The sequence below is a fragment of the Anolis carolinensis genome, chromosome 5 (genome assembly GCF_035594765.1).
Source record: "Anolis carolinensis isolate JA03-04 chromosome 5, rAnoCar3.1.pri, whole genome shotgun sequence".
Classification (NCBI taxonomy): domain Eukaryota; kingdom Metazoa; phylum Chordata; class Lepidosauria; order Squamata; family Dactyloidae; genus Anolis; species Anolis carolinensis.
The window spans coordinates 136,696,181-136,723,409 of NC_085845.1; the positions used below are offsets into that span (position 1 = coordinate 136,696,181).

The 27,229-nt window shown below is 36.9% G+C and overlaps 1 protein-coding gene across 4 annotated transcripts in view; it reads right to left on the reverse strand.

The window, feature by feature from the left end:
• Positions 1 to 27,229, reverse strand: part of ptprz1 (protein tyrosine phosphatase receptor type Z1) — a 116,603-nt gene that overhangs the window by 77,464 nt on the left and 11,910 nt on the right. For all 4 annotated transcript variants that reach the window (XM_062982347.1, XM_062982346.1, XM_062982349.1 and 1 more), the window contains exon 2: positions 5,394 to 5,459. In XM_062982347.1, the coding sequence (XP_062838417.1) occupies positions 5,394 to 5,459 (66 nt within the window). The remainder of the gene's footprint in view (positions 1 to 5,393; positions 5,460 to 27,229) is intronic.

The following is a 27,229-nucleotide window of genomic DNA, read 5'->3' on the forward strand; positions in this document are numbered from 1 at the left end:
GAGGAGGGCCACAGGAAATAGCCCAAGGGGTTGCATTCAAGTCCCCATTTGGCCAATATGTTTTCTTACAGAATAGTGGAACACTATTCTTACAGAATAGCGGTACACCATTATTATACTATTTCTTGGGACTCCTGGATAACTTGGTGAACATCACGATAGTACTTTCTAATGTTATAGCGATAGCTGCATGAAAAATAAACCAGACTATACATTACAAATCACTTCAGCAGCATGGAGCTTCAATAGGCCCCTGAGATGATATTTTAAATCAGGCCTTTGATTACTGAAAATAATAATTTAATTTCTCTAGGGCAAAAAGTAAAATTCCACATTAAAATGCATGTGAATAGATTTAATTATCACAGACAAGTCTCAGTTCAGGAAACATTACTGCTTCTTTCTCCCACAAATTCTTTTTCAATTATCACATGTCTCTTAAGCCATCTATTCAATGTTTCTTTTTCAAAATTACAGAATTCTAATAATTACATGAAATATGAAATGACAGCAAAAAAGACCAAACTTAAAAATACTAAAAAGAAAAAAAATACAAAAAATACATACATGAAAACATTTTAACGTATAATATTCATTTTGGTAAATCTGCTCCTAAATCAGTGCCTTGAGTATTGAGGAAAATTCTTAGTGCTATATATCATTTCACAGCTAAACAAAAGCAATGACTTTTTTTCTGTCCTCTCATGGGAGGTAAATGAAATCAAACACATATGGCCAGAAGGAAAACAATTATTCACACTGTTCTGTAAGCTACTGAGCAAGATTTCTCACATTAAATGAATACATTCTATAGCAATTCAGTCCCATGCATTTGTGTCTTCTTTATTGTACCATGCAAACACTATATCTCCTTAGATGACATATGCAGAAGACATGGATTATAAATAGTGTGTGCCTTAAAAGTTATCAGTTAGATATAATCCTTGATCCTGATTTTTTAACATATTTCTCACCCAGTATTAAAATCTTAATTTCACACCAACCTGATATGGTGTACGGTAAAAATACTTTAATAATAATATAATTATTAGAAGTCTACCTTTGTAGATTTATTTATCCAATTTGTAAAATATTATTTTGATAGCTATAAGGATTCTTATACAAAGCAAAACTGTAAAAGCACTTGTGACAAATAACTTGCATTTCTTAACAGTAAATGTCTGAGCCTTTTATCTGAATTGTTTTGCTGAGCCAGCTTAATTGAGAATTTAATCATTTAGAAATGATTAACAAAGAAAGTTCATTCCCATGAATATCATCCAAGGAAAGAGAGGAAAGACATCAGCAGGTGCTACAGAAGAGAAGAATCTATAAAAGGCCTGTAAAGCCTACTTGTTTTGTGCAACCCGAAGGGAAATCTTGTCTCTTTGCAAATGCATGTTGATATCTTGCAAATGGCCTGTCTACAAGAATTCTTCAGAAAGATCATCTTTCATGCTTGTATGCATGAAAAAGAAAAAGCAGGAGGTCAGATAGAGAAGTATGTATACCATAAACTATTTGATTGCTTCTAAAAATATCTAGGACTGAACCACATCAAAATTGTGAGATTGATCTTTAGAAGCCATTCTTTTAAAAAAAAAAGTGGACATTTTCAGGAACAGTAAAATAGATTGTTTCTCTGCAAGAAGGTGGTTTTGGTCTACTACTAAATAAGCTATTATAGCACAGTGGTTCTCAACCTGTGGGTCCCCAGGTATTTTGGTCTACAATTCCCAGAAATCCCAGCCAATTTACCAACTGGGAGTTGAAGGCCAAAACATCTGGGGACCCACAGGTTGAGAACCATTGCTATAGCAGATGGGGAAACATTGTGGCTTCCTGAGAGAAGAGATTGGGGCCCCATGTACACTGCTTGAAACTGCATTATATGATCATAAAATGTAGTTTAATTGCACTGAACTGCATAATATGGGTCTCTATAATGACTATATACACTGATCCAGGCAACTGAGGTAGGGTGGTAAGGATCAAAGTGTATGTAGCTAAAACCAAAGTCCTGCCAACATCTGCCAAATGTGGCTGAGCTCAAGAAATGAAAAGAAAGAGGGAGATTGTGATCACTAGATCAGACCCACCAACTGGATCTTACTTGTCCTGATTATAACTGGTTTGATGAGAATGGTACATGTGGAAACAAGGCCTCTGCTTAATTCATATTTGTTTTCTTGGAGAAAGAAATGGGAAAATTATGATTATCTGCTTTACAGGAAGAACAATGGCTCCAACAGCCCAATCAAATGACTGTATGTGAGTCTAAAGCCTTTAAAAAGGATGCACTTTGTGGAAATTTATCACCATTTGTAGTTTACTTTACTGATAACTTGTAAAAGGAGATCTTTAAAAATATCTTATGGAAAAAGTCTTTTTTTGTTAAAAATATCAAAATATTATTGTAAAATGTTGTTTGTAAAAATATCAAATAGGTATTTATAATAACTTGAACTTCCAGGTATAGCATAAGAAGTCAAGATTAAATTGGAAATATGTTATTGTTCATAAGAGATGCTGGGGAATTGGCAGCAATAATTTATATGGGAATATTTCATGGAAGCTTTATATTTGATTCTTATAATTGCATGTTGGAATTATTAAATTTTCCATGCACACCATAAAACTTTCAGGTTTTATAACATAATTCTTTCCTTTTTGTATACACAAATGCAAACATATTAACAGTGATTTGAAAATGATGTCCAAGATCCTGTACTGTAAAATGTAACCATGATGACAGAGTTCACTATTGCTATTAAACATAACTATAACAGTGGAGCTCCATCATTAGTTACATCTTACAATACAAAATCTTGGACGTTCATTTCAAAACTTTCAAAACACCCCCAACCCCTTCCTTTTCAGCTTGCTAGTATCCCATCCTAAGGATTTCTGAGGTGCTATAGATGAGGGTGCTGGGAAATGATATCTGCAGTCTTCTCCTAATCATGGGATTAAATATGAAAAGGCAACTGGAGAGATCCCTTGGCATCTAGAATTGCATGCTTCAATGCACCTCGGAACTGAGAAAGCGCTGCAAATATAATTTCCCAATGCCCTGATATTAAGCCCTTTGGAGACTCTCTGGCTGGGGTGTTGCCACATTAAAAAGTAGGTTTTGTGGGTCATGTTAAGTCATTGGGACCTATCGCACAAGCCAGGTAAATCACAATTATCGCAGGATAATATTTGGTATTGACATATCACATGACATTGTTCCTATTGGTTGCAGTGAGTTTTTCGGGCTGTATGGCCATGTTCCAGAAGCATTTTCTCCTGACGTTTCATCCACATCTATGGCAGGCATCCTCAGAGGTTGTGAGGTATGTTGGAGACTAGGCAAGGGAAGTTTATACATCTGTGAAAGGTCCAGGGTGGGAGAAAGAACTCTTTGTCTGTTTGAGGCATAGATATGGGCAAAACGTCAGGAGAGAATGCTTCTGGAACATGGCCATACAGCCTGAAAAACTCACCACAACCCAGTGATACCAGCCATGAAAGCCTTCGACAACACATTGTTCCTCTTCTCTTGCTCTGGTAGTGGGAGACCATTTGAAAAGCAGTTCTTTTGCAAACACACACACACACAACTATTAATTACCTCCTTTTATAGAAGAAATGTTTTCCACTAATGTTCCACTGGGAGAACAACAAAAAAGGAACAATGTAATACAATAGGTTTCGCTGTTATCTTGGGGTGAGTGGCACTTGGTTGTTTTGCTGTCTGGAATTTCCCTGTTTTCAAAGTGTTGTTCTTTAGTTACTGGCTTGATTCTGGTGTTTTTTAAATACTGGAAATCAGATTTTGTTCATTTTTATGGTTTCCTCCTCTCTGTTGAAATAGTCCACAAGCTGGTGGATTTAAATGGCTACTCTGTGTAGTCTGACATTATGGTTATTAGAGTGGTCAGGGATTTCTGTGTTGTCAAACAATATTCTGTGTCCAGGTTGGCTCATCAAATGTCCTGCTATAGCTGACTTCTCTGGCTGTATTAATCTGCAGTGCCTTTCATGTTCTTTGATATGTATTTGGGCAATGCTGCATTTGGTGGTCCCTATGTAGATTTGTCCACAGCTGCATGGTATATGGTAGACTGCAGTGGTTAGAGCAGTGGTTCTCACCCTGTGGGTCCTCAGATGTTTTGGTCTTCAACTCCTAAAAACCCTAACGGTTGGTAAACTGGCTGGGATTTCTGGGAGTTGTAGGCCAAAACACACGGGGACCCACAGGTTGAGAACCACTGGGTTAGAGGATCCCTCTTATCCTTTGCTGACTGTAGCATTTGTTGAATTTTCTTAGTTGGTTTGTAGACAGTTTGTAGGTTTTGTTTCTTCATCAGCTTCTCTGTGTGGACAGTGGTTCCCCTGATGTATGGTAAGAACACTTTTTCCTCTAGGTGGGTCTTTGTCTTTACTCTTATGGCTTGTTTTTGGTCTTGCAGCTCTTCTGATGTCTGTCGTGGAATACCCATTGGCCTGTAGAACCCAGTTTAGGTGGTTCAGTTTACCTTGGAAACACCAGAATCAAGACAGTAAATAAAGAACAACCAAATGCCAGTTAACACCTCCCAAACAAAAGATGCCTCCATGTACAACAGCCACGTTACCTCCACTGACTTACTTTGCAGCTGCAAGACAACTTAATGCTAATCAAGCTTGCTAATTGTAACATTCACACCAGCTTAAAACAGACAAGAGTTCTTTCTCCCCACTTGCCTCACTATCAACAGAACCTCTGAAGATGCCAGCCACAGGTGCAGGCAAAATGTCAGGAGAGAATGCTACAGGAACATAGCTGTACAGCCTGAAAAACTCACTGCAAACCAGTGATTCTGGCCATAAGAGCCTTTGACAATGCATTGTATCCTTTATTCCAAGCAAGTAGCCCAGCAGGAAATTAGTTGATTTCAACTGGAAATTTGAATTTAAAAGATGTGGCAAAAATTGAATAATAGCTATATTGGTGATTGATAAAGAAATAATCCTTTTTGGTTTGTTTGTCTGCTGATATAGCTTTTAAAAGCCATAACTGTATAAGCACTTGAATATTGTGAGTTTAGCTAGAAAGCTGATTCAACTCATAAGTTTTTCTTCACTGATTTCCCATAAAGAATGTTGCTTGAGATATGAAGAATTTTACCCTCCTCCTTTTTGTCCAGGGACTGATTATCTTCAGGATGCTTTTGGGTGGTGGGGGCATCTAGGAGTGAAAATGCTTAGCCAACCAGAGGAAAAAAATCAATTTTTCCTAGAGCTGAATAAGCATATCCTTCCATGAACATTCTCTGACCTTCAAATATCTCTAAAATTTGGTTTATGTGGGAATACTCTTTATCTGTAACATCAAAATATTGTGAAATATTACAGAAGGAACTTACCTGAATAGGACCAATCAATTACTTCAAGAGATTTCCGCTGCTGTCTAAAGTATCCAGAAACCAGTTCTAAAAATAAACATACAATAATGAAAAAAATCAGTTTCGTTTAGTACAAAGAATCAAAAACCAATTGCCACCCATGTCAATGCATTAATCGCTTGCTATTTTATTAACATAATGTAAAAACAGAAACAGTGTGCCCCTTGGTCTTTCTGGAGATCTCCATTGATAACATATGTAGGTTATTAATTTGAATAAGACCATAGCCAGTCTCCAGTGCTTGATTCTCACTTTGATATTTTCAGCTTCTATTCTGCCTATTACTTCAGATCGGAGAAGCTTTCAGAATAAAACAGGCAAACTGATAATGGTATTACTGATTGAGTAGGACACCTTTGCAAATAGATTGAATACAGGGGGAAATTATTTTGTGAACAATTTTTCTTAGGATTTATTTGCCATGGTGATTGAAACACTGATTGGAACTATAACAAGGACACGGGGGCTGAAGCACACAAAAAGGACTCAAGATAAAGGTTTCTTTCAGCCATCTTGTGGAACTGACACGGTCGGATTCTTCTGAAATTACAAAAAAACATTCTGGTAGATCATATCAGTTCCATGGATTTGTAGACATGACTTTAATTAAACAAGAGTAAGAGAAAAGCAAAGATAATTAAGACACCATTCTATGAACAAATAACTCATGGCAAAAGCCTTATTTTTATTTATTTTATTTATTACAACATTTCTATCCTGCTCTTCTCACTCCCTAGGGGGGACTCAGAGCAGCTTACAACTTATCTATCTGTCCAATCACCATCACCACCAGACTCTTATGTGGACTTACTATTAGTGTTCTTAACATATTTATAGAAAGATCACAATGCATGTATATTTGGCATCAAAGCATTTTAAAAAATAAACATCACAAGAACACAAGAAGGCCAAAATCTGTTGTGATTAAGTGTTTATGGGTTTGTCTATGACTCCAGCCAAAGTGTACCATAAAATAACTCTGGAGAACCTAACAAGGTCCACAAACTGAAGTATTTGGGGGCTTTTCTAAATCCTCCACTGCTATCCTATGGTATGCTTCTGACCTAAATGCAGTCATAATATAGGGTTCACTATGATCTGTAGTTTCAGGTGTCCATGAGGGATGAGTGAATCTTGGAATATATTCCCTGCAGATATGGTGGTCGAGCTGTATTAGCAATCAGTGGCAACTTATGAAACACTGAATAGGCTTCATATGCTATATCTTATGAAAGGCAATGACTTCTCGCTTATGCCTTTCTTCCTTTATTTCTGTGATAGCATTGTGCATCAGCTCTACAGTGTAGATGCATGTTATCTCTCAACCCCATAACAGAGAGTCAATTAACAACAAGTGGGCTAAACACAATGTTAGTTCCAACAAAATGATGTGGATCTTCAATGTTTTCTCTTTCTAAAAAAACAGGCTATGATTCCGAAGCATTCTCTTTTCATGGTTAGACTAGAATGATGCTTCCACACTAGAAGAAGAAAAAATGAAAATGGAAAGGTAAATGTAAGAAGCATACATTAGACCAGTGGTTCTCAACCTGGGGTCCCCAGATGTTTTTGGCCTTCAACTCCCAGAAATCCTAACAGCTGGTAAACTGGCAGAAGTTTGTTTGGTTTGCATTTTGATACAAACTTTGTAGATGATCACACGGCACCAGTGGTAAACTGGCTGGGATTTCTGGGAGTTGTGGGCCAAAAACATCTGGGGACCCCAGGCTGAGAACCACTGCATTAGACAGTTCCAGGGACAGGCATTGGTGGCTTGTGATTATATTTATTTATTACAGTATAGCAATTTGGATCTACTCTGAACTCTCCAAGGTGCCAAACCACATACCCAAATATTCAGACTTTGGATACTTCCTGGAAACTTTAGATGAATGCCCATAGCAGATTCATTGTCTCAATGAAACACAACCCACCATTACCACTGGAGAAGGAAGAAGCAAGGTCACAGATGGTGGGGCTATAGGTCATAGGCATGTGGGCACAAGAAATATGGAATAAAAGAAGTAACAGTTATAGCAAAGTACTTCCTTTAAAAAGGAAGGCAAAAACAACAACAACAAAAAACAAAACCTGGAAGCCAAAGAGATTTATGAAATGGATGAGATCCTGGGGAAAGCAGGGGTAAACAAAAGAGGCAAAGCTGTGATGATTTTGCAAAAACATTCCAGAGGAAATTTTCCATACAAAGTTTTATGAAAGGTAAAATTGCAGAAAGGAAGTGTGTCAAAGACGTCTCTGATATTATTAAAGGAAATCGCAAATAAAGTTTTGTTGGGTTTTTTTTTAGTTTTTAGAGCAAGATTTTTCTGGAGTTATTCTTTTTGTAGTGCAGAGCTTGGGAGGGTTTTTAAAGTTATATCTTTCAGAACCTGCTAGCCAGCAGGGTCACTGTAAAGTAACTTTCCCAAGCTGTGTTTTAATGTTCCAGCAATTATATTCTTAGTGATAGTGTACACCCAAGTCCTAGAGATACTTGCATCATGTTGTGTGCTGGCACAATTGGAAAGATATCTTCTACTTGGCAAAAGGGGAAGATTCATGCTGATAAATGTCTGCCTGTCATAATCACATTACACTACCAAATGCTATCTAAATTGGTCATTAATCTAATTAGTGAATATCTGAGGGAAAAGACACATAATTGAAAAGAGCAAATTAACTGCATACCTACGTGATAGTTTATGGTGTGAAATGTGTATATCCGATGTAGTTCTATCTTAGTCACTTCAGTTCAAAGTAATTGCATGAAAATTATGAGGGTTACATAAATTGAAAGATCACTGGTATGATTACTATATTTTGAAGTGTTAACAGAAATGTTTTAAATCGTCATTACCATCAAAGGACTGGAGAGTAAATATAGATTACTTCTTCAATAGCAGTGAGCATATTATTTGCTCAAATTGGAAAGTCCTGAAGTATTGACGATGGATTATTAAGCTTGCTGAGTTAGCCCAAATGCCAAATTAATTCCAAACCATAGTTTTAATTGGATAGCTAATGGTAATGGCATTTTTTCCCTTCTAGTTTGGGGGGGGGGGGGGTCCAAGCCCTATTGCCTATATTTAGGTGTCTTTGGTCTCCCTCCACCTTTTTTTTTCTTTATCTTTTTTAACGTATTGTACTTCAACTGTAAATTAGATTGCTCATGTTAAGATTTAATGAAAATGTCTTTTTAAAGAAATATGGCATGTAAGACTGACAGGTGCTATATTACCAATTGATTCCATCTATTCCATTCGCATCTCACAACTAAAGAGATATTTGCAGCTAAGGAGCAATGCTACTTCTAACTCATTAGTTGCCCTTTACTGCTCCTTCCTTTATTTATTGTTCTCCAAATGATTGCTTCAGTCCGTTAAACATCCATATACAAAAAAAATTGGGCATCAGAACATATCCATTTTAAATTTTCTACAAGTGGCTGTAATGGACAAATAATGGCAATACAACAAACAAGTGGTTAATAAAGAAGAACATTTTGATGTACTGGTATTGCATATGTTCCATTTTACATACAAAGATCACTATTTATTTATCAAATCAATTGTGTGTCTCATTGTATCTGTGTTTGTAAGGGCATTGAATGTTTTCCTATGTATGTAAATGCTGTAATCAGCTTTGAGTCCCCTAGGGCAAAATATAAATGATGATGATGATGATTATTATTATTATTATTTATAATATATTATAGGAACACTCCTTCCTTGTATCCTTTTTCTTTTAAATAAGTCAATATGAGTGGAAGAAAAAGACAAACACAAAACATTTCCAGAATAAAACTGATTAATGCAGCATTGAATATAGCCCAGAATGCTCTTTTAGAAATCAGCTGGTTAAAACTAATTACGTTAACCATTACCTCCAACTGAAAACAGTTATGTTTTATTACTGTGTGCACCTGCAGTTTGCCCAGTTTACTTTCTAATTATAGAAGATAGTTTATTATAATAAAGGTATGATTTATGAGTACTGTATTTGAATACACAACAATTTAGAATAAAGTAGATGTGTATGTCTGGTTTTAAGAAATGAATAAGCTTCTTTTTCCCATTGTATTTTTTCTCTAGATAATTAGAAGGATGTTTTGGCATTTCTCTGACTTCAAGCCTACATTAGCAGTAGGGTGAGACCAGGCACCTTGCCCTAGACAACATTCTATTAAACAACATGAGACTTTCATTCTTTAAAAAAAACCCCCCAAAAAAAACAACCAAACAACACTTGCTTCTTTTGTTAATGTCAACAGTGTTTTCTTCTATGGATAAGGAAGGAATAAAGAAGAAAAGAAAGAAGAGGAAAGAGAGCAAGGAAGGCTGTCTTCCTCCTACAACCAGCTCTGCTTAACAAAAACTGTGATCTTGTGCCCACTGGGATTTAAGCATCCAAGAATAAAGTGCATGAGTGTGTAGGGATTTATTAATTTCAAATATGATTAAAAACAGTGCTTCTTTTCTCCAGTCACACCTAACGAAGGTGATATAATCAGCTACCACATCTTCCACCTAACCCATTACAATGCTCATAGGTTTCCTTTCCAATTAGGAATCACAAATCTTCAGTTGACTTCTTAGCAGCAATGCTGAAGTCAACCCCACAGTTCACAAGACAAATAGGAACCAAATTTCTCCCCCTAAATCAGATAGTCAGATGGAATTATAATCCTAATATGCTTTCCAAATACGACATCAAGCTGGATGGGATGTGAAGGGGTTCAGTAGTGAATCTCTTTCTTTGCATATCCTTATAGTTTATTATTACTGTTACAATTACCTTCCCTCTACAAATAAGTTCAATAGGTACTGCATTTACTGTACCAGAGGAAGTCCTGCACCAACCAATTATTGCTGTTGTTGTTGAGTGCCTCCAACTCATTTCTCAATTATGGTGACCCTAAGGTGAAATTATCACAGGGTTTTCTGGAGCTGAGAGCATGTGAGTCATCCAGGTTTACCCATAGCCGAGTAGAAACTTTAACCCTGGTTTCCAGAATGATAGTCCAATGCTCAAACTACTACGTTGCACTACAATCACATCTTATACAAATAGTTTGAAAATCATTTTATACAATGTTTAATATTTTTTGTGCATGAAACGAAGTTTGTGTACATTAAACCAAAGAAAGCAAAGGTGTCACTATCTCATCCACTTATGTGAACAATTTCAGATTTTGGAGTATTTCCATGAGAGATCAATGAGGCAGCTGTTACTATAAAATTAAAACCAAATTAACTGAAAGGCTGCCTCTACCAATTGACCCTCTTTGTGCCCTAGATTGTTCTCTGCACCCTAATCTAATTACGCTGCATGGGCTGTTTTAATCTGATGCTTTTATTATTTTTCCTCCATTGTATTCTGTTAAATATTTATTGTAAATTGCCTTCTGAGGGCTTCTTCTAAACCAAAAAAGTTCAATTAATGAGATTGTTGAAGCAGTTATGATGAACATATATTTTGCTGATCTCTGCTGTTTGAAAGCTCAAAAGGCAGACAGTTATTTTCTGCTTTGTGACTTCAGCCATATTGTGGTGAAAAAAATCTGAGATTATAGTCTAATTTTTTAAAAAGGCCAGCCTTTTTAACGTTGCTGATTTCCATGTACTTACAGTGCTTGTTAATCACAACAAAATGTCTCACCTTTAAACAAAAATATATAAGATAGTCTTATAATTGCAAAACAAAATTAAATGAAGCAATTCAAATTTTGGAGTCAATCTTTATAAAACAATTGAACATATGGTTTGGAGAAGCCTACATTTATCAAAGACCCTGCTGATCCCAGTTCAACAATCAAAATCTAAAATATGCTTCAGAAAGCCAGAAAATAAATATAAATATATATATATATATATATATATATATATATATATATATATATATATATAAATAATGACTTGAACTTAAGAATCTTGCTGAAACATAAATGAAACACTATCAAAACCCAAAACATTATACTAAGTTTATAGAAAGCTAGAATGGCTATGGAGTCCCAATTTTAGGTAATACATATTGTATATAACTAAAAACAAAATGCAAACTGTTTTCCTTTTTAAAACAGCTTCTCTTTCTGCATTTTAATGGCTTCTCTGAGTAGTCTGACATGATAGTTATTAGAGTGGTTCAGCGTTTCTGTGTTCTCGAGTAATATACTGTGTCAAGGTTGGTTCATCAAATGCTCTGCTATGGTTGACTTCTCTGGTTGAGTTGATCTGCAGTACCTTTCATGTTCCTTGATTCGTGTTTGGGTGCTGTGTTTGGTGGTCCCTATGAAGACATGTCGGGCTACACAGAGAAGCCATTGAAATCCACAAGCATGTGGACAATTTCAACAGAAAGGAGGAAACCATGAAAATGAACAAAATCTGCCAACCAGTATTTAAAAACTCTAAAATCAGAACAGTAAATAAAGAGCAACACTCAGAAATCAGAGGAATTCCATACATGAATCAATCAGGGCCAGCTAACACCTTCAAACAAAGGATTCCCCGAGGCAGGAAGAAGCCAGGCCTTGAAGCTGAAAAGGCCATTAATGCTAATCAAGGTGATTAATTACAACATTCACACTGGCCTCCAACAGACAAGGGTTCTTTCCCCCACCCTGGACCTTTCACAGAAATATAAACCTCCCTTGCTTAGTTTTTCCAATATAGCTCACAACCTCTGAGGATGCCTGCCATAGATGTGGGTGAAATGTCAAAAGGGAATTTTTCTGGAACATGGCCATACAGCCCAGAAAAAACACAACAACCCAGTGATTCTGGCCATGAAAGCCTTCGACAATACATCTTGCACTATATTTAATTCTGTGCTTAAAAAGATGTCTTTTAGCAATTACACTCTGTAGCCATCTACAGATTAGCTAACAGTATACAGAAAGTTCATGGCATTGAATACCAAGCTCTTTCTAGCCAACTGGAATTAGGTTGATTTCTAAGGCTTTCTGAAATTTATATTAAGGCAAATATAGCCATTATAGCAGATACGTGGTAGCCAATTAGACCAGCAGAATCCCTTTGAACTCATACCATATGACTGGGGTGGCAGTTGGGGGGGGGGGGTGCTAGCATGGATATATATCCCCATAGTCCAGTGGTTCCTGACCCATGGGTTATGGTCCAATGATGGATCGTAAGACTTAAAATAAGGGCTGTGAAACATGCGGGCAAAACTGATGCTGGAGTTGCGTGCCACCATTGGAGGAGATCGAGAGAGAGAAGGAGAGGGAGAAAAGGAAGGAGATGCCAGCGGAGTGCCTCACCAGCACTTTCTTGGCCTTGGGAGGCTTCCCAGGCCAAGGCGGAGAAGACTCAACCAGCGGCAATTTTCTGCAATGCAAATTTCTGAATCAGCATTCCAAATAATCAAACCAAATCTAAAGTTGACGAAAAATTGATTTGTAATCCTTTTGGTACTAATATTGGAGAGCGGTCCTTGGTTGAGTGGCCCCTGGTCAAGTAGTCCCTGGTCAAAAAAAGCTTGGGAACCACTGATATAGTCCCTCTAAATTGCATGACTTCAATTTTACTAATGTTGAAAGAATATCAAAGAATTCAGTCTAGTGTTATCAGTAGTGTGATGATGCAGAGTTTATGGTTCCTTACTCCAGTCATTGTTTTGGGAACAATGGTTTCAAAGGATGTTGCTACTGGTCATCATTATAGGCAGTCATTCATGACTATGATTGTCTTCCAAAGATAGTCTTGGTGATGGGTTCGTAAGTGACTGTGGAGACCTATTCTGGATCCACACGATCTATCACAGTAAGGACATTGATTTCCAGATCCAAGGCAGTCATAATAACGGTTTGCTTGATGCGTCTTCCTCTTGGCACCCTTCCACCCTGTATTCATGCCTCTTTAAAATTCATAGCATTGTTAGTAACAACTGACCTCCAGTTAGAAGACTCAAGTGCCAGGGTTTCCCATTTCTTGGTATTTATGCCACATTCTTTTAGGTTCACTTTAAGCCCTTCTTTAAATCTCTTTTGTACTTTGGTTTTCTCAATGTTAAGCAAGAGGCCAAACTTTTCATATGTTTTTTCGAAGTTTAAATTGGCGTGTGGGTCTTCCTCTGAATGAGCACAACCTAAGAACAGTCAATGTGAAATTGAGTGACTCTGAATCCACAAATATAATGGCAGAGTGTTCGGAACCATTGTAATTAATGCTGTTTTCTTAATATGAGTCCCCCTTTAATGCTGCACTATTTATGCTACTTTATCTTAGTTGTTCACTCTTTTGTATATTATAAAGAGAAATAGTCATAAACAGTGCATAACAATGATACCTTTTTATTTACAGGGAAGCTTTTATTGCTCTATCAAGCACCAACATTTTGAATAATTAGATGTGAAGGTCACAAAGTAGAGCAAAAAATGGATTTCTTTCATACTTGCCATGGCCTCCCATGCCAAGTCAGAATCACACAATTACAGAGTTACCACAATCAGACTATATTAACCAAAGTGAAATTGAAGATTCCATTTTGCATGTATGTAATATAAGGGCACTTTGGCACCAGTATCAAAAAGGACAAGGAATCTTGGTTTTACAAGCATTGCGCACAGATGTCCTTCACAAGTTCATTTTATTCTACTTGTGGTACACATTTGGAATTCCACACCTGTAGCTGTGAGGAACATCCAAAATATCAGTAATGTAGAAATTAATCCATTAGACTTTTTTTTACTTTATGATAGAAACAAAATAGAAAATTTGATATCTCTATAACACTGCTTCTTAAACTGTGGGTCCCGATCCCAAATGGGGTCCCATCAGCTGAATGTTGGGCCCCTGGAAAATTGGCAACAGTAAAAAAAAATTCTGAACGTCACCTAGTGGCAGGCATAATGAATCACGGAACTAATGAAACACTATGCAGATTATATGAATACTAATAAATAGTTCATAATATTTTTACTATGTTACTATTGCCATCTCTCAAAGAAAAATCCTTAGAATATCGATGCAAGCATTTTCATATTACCTGTGTTGCTCATTTCGAATTCAGAATTCACCTCCATGACCTTGTTCAACAATTTTATGGGTTTCAAACCTTTCTTACCACTTGGCATGCATTGCTTGCATTATCATAAAACAGGCATCTTATTTATTTCTCAGCCAAAGCAATTAGGATTGCTTTTGCACTGAAGTCATTTCCCTTTTGACTTAGCTCATAAAAGCATCTCCTTTTCCCATCTGGAATCCACTTTTGTAGCATATAAAGCTAATTATGGCACTAACGTGTTTGCCTTTGATCCCGCAGGCTTGAAACTTACTAGGTTTGAGGTTAATTACTATTTTCCATCACAAGCTTTAAAAAAACCTCCAGAAGTCAAGGGTAGATCATGTAACCTTTCTAATCATCTGCCCCCATAGGAAAAGAATTCGCAACACAAAATCCTCCACTAATTAACATGAAAAGCAGAGGAAACACGAAATATAAATAAACACATTTCTTCACTGAACATTTTCCTTCAAATGGGATTCCTCCTGAGAAATTCTGTATTTTTTATTGTGATTTTTTGTAGACACCACACTTTAGTTAATCTTCTTAATAAATAAGCTCATGATTTAATGTCTTCCTCCTCATATCTAGTCTCAATTCATTTTAAGAATTGAAGAGTCTTGCTCTAATTTTGAATGACCTTACTTCATGGATGTATCTCATTACAGATTTATTTAGTTACATTTATTTATTCCTTTCCTTATGTAGCTTGCGATCATTGACATCATTCACCTCCACCATTTTAGCTGTAGAATAATAATGTAATATGAGTAAGGTTAGCTTGAGATTAAATGTCCAAGGTTGCATTTTAAGCTTTGTTATTTTTATTTACATCATGCAACCGGCCTGGAGATCACATACCTAAGATTTGGATCTTACCAGTTGTTTAATTAATTTGGAACAAAGCAAGGAAAGCCTGCCTTGTTTCAAATTAATTGGTTTTACTGATTGCGTCATTTATCGCCGCCCCCCCATAATTTAATAATGAATATTGAAACATTTTTTCATTGATTGCACACCCCTAATATATATATCATTTTTGTTGCACTGTGAAAGGTGGCACCCAGTACCTTCTTCTGCAATGCCCTCATTCTCAGTGTAGAACAGAAGTTGAGAGTCTCTCTGGCACACTATAATTCCCGCCATCCACTGATAGTGTACATTCATGTGCATTGTTCCAGCTGCCCTTGCAGATCCAAGGTAGAAGGAGCAGCATTGTATGGCATAGAGATGGGTCCTTCTTCTCTGAGTATGCAAGGACAATCCTGAAACTATGCTTAAGACAACTGCATAGCTATTCTAACAGAAGCCTATGCCAGCCTAAGACAATCTCGGACACATACTTCCTAGAATGGGGTGTATGAATGTGTATGAATAATAATAATAATAATAATAATAATAATAATTTTATTTTTGTACCCCGCCACCATCTCCCCAGAGGGACTCGGGGCGGCTTACAGATATAAAACCAACATACAATAATATCAAATACAAAAACACACAAATAAATTTAAAAGGCATTAAAAAATCACAATCATAAAACACTTGAGAAACAACAGCAATAAAAACATAAAATGAGCTGGGCAAAGTACACTGAGTGGAATTTGTATGAAGTGGAGGGAACTATGAAAAGGGTAAATGTATTGGTTGTAATAAAGGATTCAAATAAGGACTGGAAAAAAGATGCCCACAGTGCTACAAAACTACTGGAATTGGGCTGATGTTGATTATACTTTGAAAGAGCAGCACTGCCATTGTGTTATTCTTCTAAATGTGCTTATTTGTAAGTAAATATATTCTTTACAAATATATTATCAATTTCCTGCAAAGAAAAGTATGCCTTGAATATCTGATCACTTAAGAAGATGATAGGAGGGGTGGAGGAAGACATCTTTCCATTACAATGTCTGAAAACTTCCAGAATGTATTATTTTGCATAGACTGTCATCAATCATACAGAGGGAGCCAGCTCATGCCCAAATGCATATCAAAGCTTTCTATCATCTCAGTTCTCCCATAAATATCAGCAGAAGACCAGTCTCATTCTTAGTATAAGTAGGACATACTGGTAAAATCAGAATGACACAAAACATTGGAAATTATAGGGTAGAGGAAATATATGTCAATGTTGCACATGAATAACACCTTGCAACCAACCACTGAGAGTTGTAAGCATGACGTATGGTTGCTTTCACAGCAGAAATGCTTTGCACCTGTTCATATGGCACAATTTACTCCAAACCTTCCACATTTTTAAAATGTCAGCATCCAGATTGGACTAGATCTGATGACATTGTTTCTGGAGATCATATGGTTAGGTGCCTAGAAGTGACATCACCAGCAAGACTCTACTCGGAAGCTGTTTGGAGCTGCTTCTGGTTGCAGAGGTAGCCCTCAGGAAAACAGGAACTGGTGCCTATGCCCAGTTGGCTTGACCAACTATTTGGATTCCAAAAGGTCTTCAGGCAATTCCATGACAGTAAGTGTGGAGTTCCCATATTGTATCCAGGGAAGTGCAGGAGCAGTTTAATTTGGATTATTTAAGCAGGTGCAGAAACAGCAATAAATTTATTTTCCTTATCAGAAATACAAAGCCTATACTCCTACACAAAAAATTAAGGTGCTTCTGATTTGGGTAATAAAATATGGCTCAAGAGTGTTAGATCTGTATGCCCAATATTACACAGACCAACTTCATTAGGTCACTGACTTGGTTGTATGAAAGTATGGTGTATAATAAAACAATATGCTTTCCATGCAAAATGATTTTCAGCAAGGAAAAAATGCTTACAGCGGGAAACTAATATGAAGCTTTCTGATATCTAAAGGTCAGCTTATAATAATATACCCAAGTAAAAAGCAGGCATTTTTAAAAAAAATCTTACTAGATTATTACTACTTACTGGCTTTAAAAAAAAAGGAATAAATCTTTGATCTAACAACTAATAAAATAAATTAGAATATATCTTTGTATGTATTTGTGCTATAAATGAAAGAAAGGAATGGTAGCCTGCAGCCAAATACAGTAGAATGTCCCACTGGATCAGCAGGCAATCTGTCTTGAAAAAAATAACTTGAAGGCTTTAAGTATATTAATTAGAAAGAATCTAAATAAGAGACCAGAAGTGAAGAGGATCAAGCAATTTTAACTTTATATTGCCAACTTAGTTCTCCATAACAACAAAGCTCATTAGCAATAGACAGGGCTGCCAATACTGAGAAATGATGGGATTTGTTCAGAAACACCCAGAGGTTCATAATTGCCTGACTCTGCACTGAACAATAGTAAAAATATCTGTTAACTAGTGACATTTCATAGTTTAATTAACATTGTGCATCACTTCCAAGATCTGCAATTTTTCCACTGCCCATGATGAATATCTGACCTCCTTTGGAATTGTATGCTCAGCATTTCATACAACACTGAAAACCCATGGGTGTGGTCAATACTTAGTCATATTTTGCGAAAAACATCTAAAATTTATGGGCCTCACAGCAAGATCAATTAAGTCCAATAGGTCTTAGTAAGAATAAATTTTGACCCAAATGCTGTAATACACTAGGGTTGGGAATCATATAGCTTTCTAGAGATTGTAACCCTATGATTTCCATCAGTCCTAGCCATTGTTAAGTAACACCTGGAGTCCAACCACATCTGAAGAACTTCATGATTTCCACCAATGCAACTCACAATGATGTAGGAACAAGGGAAGTTGTACCTGCAATTTTCTACACAACTCTCAACAGTACACTAGATCTAGTCTGTATTATATCTGGTCACCCAAATACTCTGCATGGTAACCATTTATCTTTCAGAGCAAAAATAAAGGTCACTTCAAATACAGCAAAGCAGACTGATTCTTCTTCATGGTCCACCAGCTGCTATACTTTATGAACACTGTAGTTCATTGTTCTTCCCTCCAGCACAGTCAATGCCTCTTAGAAGTCCATCTGGGATACAGCAACTATAACTAGCAACCAGTGAAAGTGCAGTGAATTAATGCCACAGTTACATAAGTAAGGCTTTCAAGAGGGCAGCATATGTTCTTTTCTGTGGATGATGAGCCCTGTTCCTGACACACACACTCGACTACTCACGCTACTTCCTGGGGGTTTGCTAAAAGCTGCATGATTCCCAGGAAGCCAGGCATCTTGAATCAACATTATCTCAATTTATGCAGAAATAATAATTGTGTATTATAGAAAACTATGCCAATATAATAAAGTATGCTACCAAAGTAGTGAAAGAAGAAATATTTAATTTCTTATCATCAGACATCATTAATTTTAACCATAATTGTTATTCTTACACGAGGGTTTTTTTCAAATTCAGCCCTACATCAAGATTTCAAGGTAGTATTAAAAATATGTTGAACCTCCTTATACCATGTTAAAATTTAATAAATTGCTTTCCAAAATAAAAATGTAGATATTTTTCAAGTTCATACATGGGCATAGTAAATATGTAAACTTGTACACATTTGTCATCAATTTCTCATTTTTAACAGATAGACCACCACTTGATTCAAAGACTCTATTGCCTTTTCCTTGCAATGCAGTCAATCTCATTATTCTAGACCTAGACCAACAGAAGACTAGCACAAGACAGAAGCAGTTTTGGTTTATTCTTTCTCAAAGGCCACTAAATATTTATTTAAAGTACTTTGAAAACACCTAATACTACAAACCCTTGTTCTGTAATACAAAACACTTATCACCATCAATACCCCAGTGGACCACAAGCCAACACCATGAACCAGCCCTTTAACTTGCAATTTTTCTCTTTTACTATTCAGTGAAACTACATCCCTATAACTCTAAACATAATAAAAAGTGACAGTTACATCACAAAAGTTATTGCCTGATCAGTTACAATAATAATAGCACTTTGAAATTAGTTATTTTCAATCTCTGATGCTAAAAGTCTTGATTAATATATTCAAACTTCGAAATAATTACAGTCAGTTATTGACTATAATTATGACAAACATTGTGACATTGAGGCCAGCTTCCATATTCTATCTTTGCACAGAACACAGATGTTTATGAAACTGGAAATGGCAAAAGGCAGGAGCAGCTGCTAGCTTCAGTCTCAACAGAGTGGTGAATCTGATAAGCATTTTAGTCAAACTTTAAAAAACTATCCAACATGCTGAATACTAATTTCAAATACCTTCAGCACCTTGGATAGTTCATGAAATGAAGAGCCACTAGCTGTTCATGCATGTAAAAACCTTGTTAACTGTCGTCCTCCTTGTCCCATTCTTCTTCTAATATCAAGGCTCATTTCTGCAGCTGACAAAAAGGGGGGAAAACCCTTTCCTTTGCAAGTATCTCTACCTCCCCCCCCCCCCATTAATTCAATTATTCCATATGATGTTTCTCTCAAGTGATCTTGATGTTAGTGGCAATAGAAGATTTTATATTCACTGAAGGTATGTGCCATGGTTTGCACCTGAATCACACCCCAAAATAGGTACACAGTTAGTCCTGAATAACTCTTGCTGCCAGCAATTGTGAACATTTGAATGTTTCTGGGATATAAGTGGATTTGTGCATATTTAAATTCTCAGGAGAAAGAACAGGATACATTTAAAAATCTTTCTCACAGTCACTTTTCCCCTGGGGTTTCTGCCGTGGAGATGAAACCATGATTCAGAGAAATCTCTAACAGATTGTGTGCTTCTGTCTCGCTGCCATGAACTGGGGGAAAGCGGGGGGAACCAAAACTTCCCATGTGCAGATAATAAAGAAGACTGGCTCACTTTAGAACATTTCAGAGCCAGAATCATACAATACAAATCCAATAGCTGACAGTATGATTCAGAAAAAGCACAGACCCACTAAGAATTAAATAGTAGCATCCCCAAATCTTTTTGTACAAATCTACTGATCGGGAATGGAGAAAGAAGCTAATTTGGATGAACACTTGAATGAATTCTATTGAATCTATTCTGTGTTCAAATGTCTGTATTGCTGACTACTGAAGTTTGTTTCCTTGTTCGGATCAACGGATGCCAAAGACTTAAAACAGTAACAGAAAATGGTAATGCACTGGTCCAGACAAATAACTTTATAAAAGCTAAGCATTCCTGTTTTTCAGTTCTTTTCATATTCAGGAGGCAGAAAGTCATACTGGAGCAAACACACATATCCTGCTCCCTGCTGTAATTACATCATTATGATACAGCAAGTTGTATTTTCCAAAACTTCTTCATATGTTAAAAGTTACAAAAAGTAGAAGAAGCATATTAGTCTCTTGCAGTTCATAGTTCATAATCTATTGGTTGTATAGTATCCTTTGTCTCATCATTGTCTCTGATAAAAGGTTTCAGGTGTAGGTTACAATTGCTTTCTTCAGCACAGCACTAGCCCTTTTAGAGTTGGTTATGGTGCTATTGATGTTACCTGTAAGCAATCCACTGCCATTGCCATCCTTAATCACCAGCTTCTGTGTAGTAGCTGTTTGGGATCTATACTGTAGAATTCATGAAGTTTGTCACCAGTTTAGTTGTTATGGCTCAATGCAATGGAATCATGGGAGTTGTACCTTGGTAAGCACCAGCACTCTTAGAAGAGAAGGCTAAAGAGTTTGTAAAACTACAACTCTTATGATTCCATAGCACTGAGTTAAAGTGGTGTTGAGATGCATTAACTGTACAGTGTAGGTGCACCCTTAGTCTGTCTTATTAGAGAAATCCTGTCTGACCCTACTGCCATTAGCACAGCTTCTTGCATGCAATCCCACTGCCACTAAAACAATGAGCACAAACAAGTGGAGAGATTCAATCAAAGAATTCACACCCCTTAGTTGCAAGATGTGAGCAGGGACTTGATAGCTAGGGATTATGGAGGTCTGTCATTTAAAGGATTAGCAAAGTTGGAATCAATTTTATGGCAAACAAAAGAAATAGCACCTTTTGATGCCAAATCCATTCAAAATATTGTGGTGAACATGTTTTGAACTACCCAAATTAATATTTCACACGTAAACACTTTCAATTATTCTTTCTTATTTACTCTCCCCAAAGTGTTACTAAAGCAGGCATTTTCATCACCATCCTATAAATGAGGATGATAAAATTCACACAGAGAGGAAGGAATCTTTTCAAGATATTCTAGAAACCCGTGACAGCAGCCTGAACAGTCATATCAATCACAATACAGTACCTTGATTATCTGTGGGGAAATGTTGTGACTGGATATCTTAATTTTTATTATAATTTTATCCCAACCTTTCCTCCAAAGAGCTCTAGCGGCTATGTGTGTCTCTATTGTATTCCTCCTTTTGATCTTCAAAATAAATTTGTTAGATAACTAGGTGGTGGATTTTTTTTCTAACCAAAATCTGTCAGGGAACTTTATGGCTGATTAGATTTGAATCTAGTTCCTTGGTGTAATTCAACACTCCACTCAGTGTACTGCATACCACAGGTTTACATGTTTTTAAACGAAAAGGATACACTGATTACCTAGGCAAAGGAACTTAATACCTTTTGGGTTACAACTCCTATAATACTAGCCATCAGTTTGTTGATGATAATGAAACTGTCTAGATACGCATACTTGTGAACCACCATTCTATAGAACAGTGACTTTTTAAAAAGTGTGATCTCTTTGTTCCCTAAGCCTCCTGGGTGCTCCCTTTATGATAGCTGTGAGACAGTTATATCTAGGATGAAAAATGGTGAGGATTAACAATCTTGCAATTCCAGTCAATCCTTGTGTCTTCTAGGCCATAGTAATAGGCAAAGTGGGGCATTCACCTTAGACGGCAGGTGCTAAAGGGAAGCAGTGTTCAAACTCCAGGCACTCCTCCTGTACACTGTTACTATTTTATTCCCCTGAGGAGGACAGAACTATATGTGATGTTTCTCTGTTCATGTATTGCCTAAATTAGCCTGTACCAGCTGCAAATGCTAAGGAATAATACCAAGTAATTAACTGCTAGTCCTATCAGCTTCCATAAAAATATGGATGAGAAACTTTGTCCTTTGCCTTAGATATGGCTGTCTGTTTTAACAACTGTATAGCAAGGTTCACATCTATGAAGCTTTCCCTGTTTTTATAACTCTCTATTAGGAGGGTTGGACATTTCAGATGTTTTAGCTATAGGCAGCAACTAAACCCTAGAAATTTTAGAAAAGGCAGAATCATACCCCCAAACATTTCACAGATGAAAACTAGGGTGTGGCTAAGCAACATCAATGTGGTCAAAAGTTGTGATTGGGCAACAAGAATTATTAAAGATGAATTTTTTATGAGCGCAAATACAGAAATCTATTATTTTAAGCAGGAAAATCCTGCAAGTTATGTACTACATTTAGGAACGTCTCAAAACAAAACCACCAAACCACTAAATGCAGTACTGTGTGCATGCACATGTGCATTTTTGGGCACAGGACAAATAATAATGCATTAATCTAAAATCAAAATGACTTTGCCAGACATGCTCAAAATCCCCTATCTGCTGTATGAATGTTGTATTCTCACCCAAACCCTTTATCCCAGTGATTCTCAACCTTCCTAATGCCACAACCCCTTAACACAGTTCCTCGTGTTGTGGTGACACCCAACCATAAAATGATTTTTGTTGCTACTTCTTAACTGTAATTTTGCTACTGTTCTGAATTGTAATGTCAATATTTCATTCACTGGACCACATTTATCACAAATACCCAATACGTTCAAATTTGAATACTGGTAGGGTTGGGGGAGAGATTGATTTTGTCTTTGGGAGGTGTAGTTGCTGGGATTTATAGTTCACCTACACTCAAAGAGCATTCTGAACTCCACCAACGATGGAATTGAACCAAACTTGGTACACAGAACTCCCATGACAAACAGAAAATACTGGAAGGGATTGATGGGCATTGACCTTGAGTTTTGGAGTTCTAGTTCACCTACCTCTGCCAAAAGGGTTCCTAAGACCATCAGATATATGTGTTTTCTGATGGTCTTTGGCGACCCCTCTGACACCTCCCAGCAACCCCCCCCCCCCAGGGGTCCCAACCTACAGGTTGAGAAACGCTGCGCTATCCAAAGCACATTATTGTTGCCATATACCTTCAAATCATTTTCAATTTACTGGGAACCTAAAGAAAACATGTTTTTGCAAGATTTATTCAGATAGGGTTTGCTATTGCTTATTCTTAAGGTAAGTGTGACTGGTTGAATAGGTCAAATCCCAGCTTCCTCCACTTGCTCAGTTAATGGAATACAAACTACTTTATACTTTGACCTCAGTTTCATGAACTGTAAGCCAAAGAAAAAGGGGAAAGGGGGATGGATGAAAGAGAAAAGCCACGACAATTTAAAAGGAGGCAACTATGGGCCATCCTTGTTAAACTCACACAATTCCAGGGCATGCACAAGTGTTCACTGTGTAGTAAAAGCAAGATTGGGAGAGGGAGGAGGGAAGGAACTCCAAAGTCAATTTCATATTTCAACATTGCTGTGATCTTGTATTAGCATTATAGAGAAGATGTAAGGTGAAATGACAATGAAAAAGCTGTGTGAGTGAGCTCACATGTACAAACACAGCACAACTGAAGGGTATTGAAACTATGTGCACAAAAGAAATAGTTGCTCCCTGGGAGCAAATAGACAAACTGCTAACTGCAAAAGTGAATTAAACCAAAACATAGATCAACCAGCATTCTGTGTTTGAAATGCCACTAACATGAAAACTATGGTTTAGAGTTTTCCTGTGAATTAATCAAAAACACATCTGAGGCGAAACAGGGAAGAAGAAATTGTATCTGTTCTCCTAAGGAATGTCCAAATGCCCCGAGGAAGTAAGTCTGATGGCTTCCTTCCATTGAGTTTCAACATGAACTTTTAAGCTTTTCAATTTACAGTGTTCCAGAGGTTTGCTTTACTAGACAATGTCTGTCTTAAAACTTAAAGGCTTAAAGGAAACCATTATGGCCAAAGTCAAATTAAAACTTTCCACTGAATGCTGGAATACTAAAATGTACAGATACTGCCTCTTAAGCAACAGAAAGCTAGTCACATTAAAGGATATTTATGCTAATACCTGTCTGAAAATTTTATCAAGGAGAGCACACATGAATGGTTCAATGTTCATTAAAATATATCTGTATCTATTTACAGTAGAGTCTCACTTATCCAACATTCTGGATTATCCAACACATTTTTGTAGTCAATGTTTTCAATATATCATGATATTTTGGTGCTAAATTCATAAATACAGTAATTATTACATAGCATTACTGCGTATTAAACTACTTTTTCTGTCAAATTTGTTGTATAACATGATGTTTTCATGCTTAATTTGTAAAATCATAACCTAATTTGATGTTTAATAGGCTTTTCCTTAATGCCTCCTTATTATCCAAGATATTCGCTTATCCAACATTCTGCCGGCCCGTTTATGTTGGATAAGTGAGACTCTACTGTACCTGCACACAAACATATTCCATAAACATTACATGTGAAAGAAGGAAACTAAAAAAAAACAACCTCACAACAGTTTAATATCTCACAATTCATTAAAGTATTTCAAGTGATCAAATTATTTGCTGTAAAAAAAATCCAGATCCATAAAGATACCCCCTACACACATAAATGCTTGGATGTACATTGGTTTAGCTGTTTATCTATTCTTAGAAGAGTTAACAACTACCTGTTAGCTTAATGCCTCAAGCTACTGATCCTCATTTCAACAAGGGCTAGGATACTGTTGTTACTTGCCACCTCACCATCTGATCTGAGAGAAGTGGACATCACGGCAACATTCATGCTGACATAATCTTATCTAGAGCAGCACAGGACTTTTATAACATTTGTTGGCAACCAATAGATTGCCAAACGGAAAATACATCTCAAGATACTTAAAAGATGGTTCCTTTATTTGTAAGATAGCTGAACAAGTTCAAGCTTCTGTGTCTTCTTAAGGCAGGGGTCCCCAAACTAAGGCCTGGGGGCCGGATGCGGCCCATCGAAGCCATTTATCCGGCCCCCAAGGCACAAGGGCATAAGGGGATTGGGCTAAATGACCCAAGGGGTCTCTTCTTCTCTTACAACCTATTATTATTATTATTATTATTATTATTATTATTATTATTATTATTATTATTATTATTATTATTATGGATGGGTGGCCATCTCTCAGGGGTGCTTTGCATCTGCTTTTGGTGCACAGAGGCAGAAGGGGGTTGGACTCAATGGCCCAAGAGGTCTCTTCCAACCATCTTTATTATTATTATTATTATTATTATTATTATTATTATTATTATTATTATTATTATTAACATTGAGGCTGGGAGGCAATCTGTCAGGGGTGCTTTGCTTGTGCTTTCGGTGCACAAAAGCAGAAGGGGATTGGATTCAATGGCCCAAGGGGTCTCTTCCAACCCTCTTTATTATTATTATTATTGCTGTTGTTGTTGTTGTTATTATTGCTCGGTGGCCAACTATAGTCTGGCCCTCCAACGGTCCAAAGGATTGTGAACTGGCACCCTGTTTAAAAAGTTTGGGGACCCCTGTCTTAAGGCCTTCTTTAGGATACATTATCTCCTAAAATCATAAAATCAGAACCAGACTTCAGAAATTTCTGGACCTACCTCCTGATCCTAAATAGATAACTGGTCGCAGATGATGTACTAATCTAAATAAGATTTTATGTTATGTGAAAATGGAAAAACTGTAAGTATAGGCCCATTTGTTTCATCTGAGAGAGAGAACCCTTTTCTAGGCATTTCTATGTTCCATGTCATGATTCCATGGTGGATGACCAGCAGAATTTGACCAAAGAATCGTTCTGGATGAAATGCCTACAGAGAAGATAATTTTTTTCAATCACATGCAGGGCAGTATAGAATACAGCAATCCTCGAACAATTACCTGCAAATGTGGAAGGATGATTTTACATAGTATCACATAATGTAAAATCATCTTGAGATGTGTCTTCAGATTCTTCTGTGGATTTCATCAAATGCTCCCCAATATTTGCTTCTTTCCTATTGTAACTGGGCTGAAATATGTAGTAGCACATATTTTTGACTTGCTGTTCTGAGCCAAAATATTTATACATGAAGCAATAACAAGTAATGAAGCCACCTTTAACTTTCAAATATGTGAGGATTTTTTTTGTGTCAGGAGCAACTTGAGAAACTGCAAGTCGCTTCTGGTGTGAGAAAATCGGCCATCTGCAAGGACGTTGCCCAGGGGATTCCCAGTTGTTTTGCTGTTTTTACCATCCTTGTGGGAGGCTTCTCTCATGTCCCCGCATGGAGCTGGAGCTGATAGAGGGAGGTCATCCACACTGTCCCTGGGGTTGGATTTGAACTGGCAACCTTCAGGTCAGAAACCCAACCTTCAAGTCAGCAGTCCTACCGGAACAAGGGTTTAACCCACTGCACCACCCAGGGCTCCTAAATATATGAATAAATATGTGGTTGAATAAATAATTATAGGGTATTGACACAGGTTTTTCTAGTTAATATTACTAGGAGCTGTCCATCAGAATTATCCAAACTGCCTATTAAAAAAGATGTATAATATAGATGTGTTTGGGCATAGAGTGTGTGGGTATAAGTCCTTAAATACCCAGCTTCTTTTTTTATATATTTATTTAGTTCATTACCCAGTGTGTGCATGAGGTGGGAACCTCAGTGACTTTAGCTATAAAGGAAGCTAATCTGTGATTACGTTTGGTGCATGTTGGGAATAAATGGTGGTTGAGGCTGGTTTTCTTAGTAAGAGAAGGAAGGTGTCCTAGATGAGAACTGCAAAAATAGAAAACC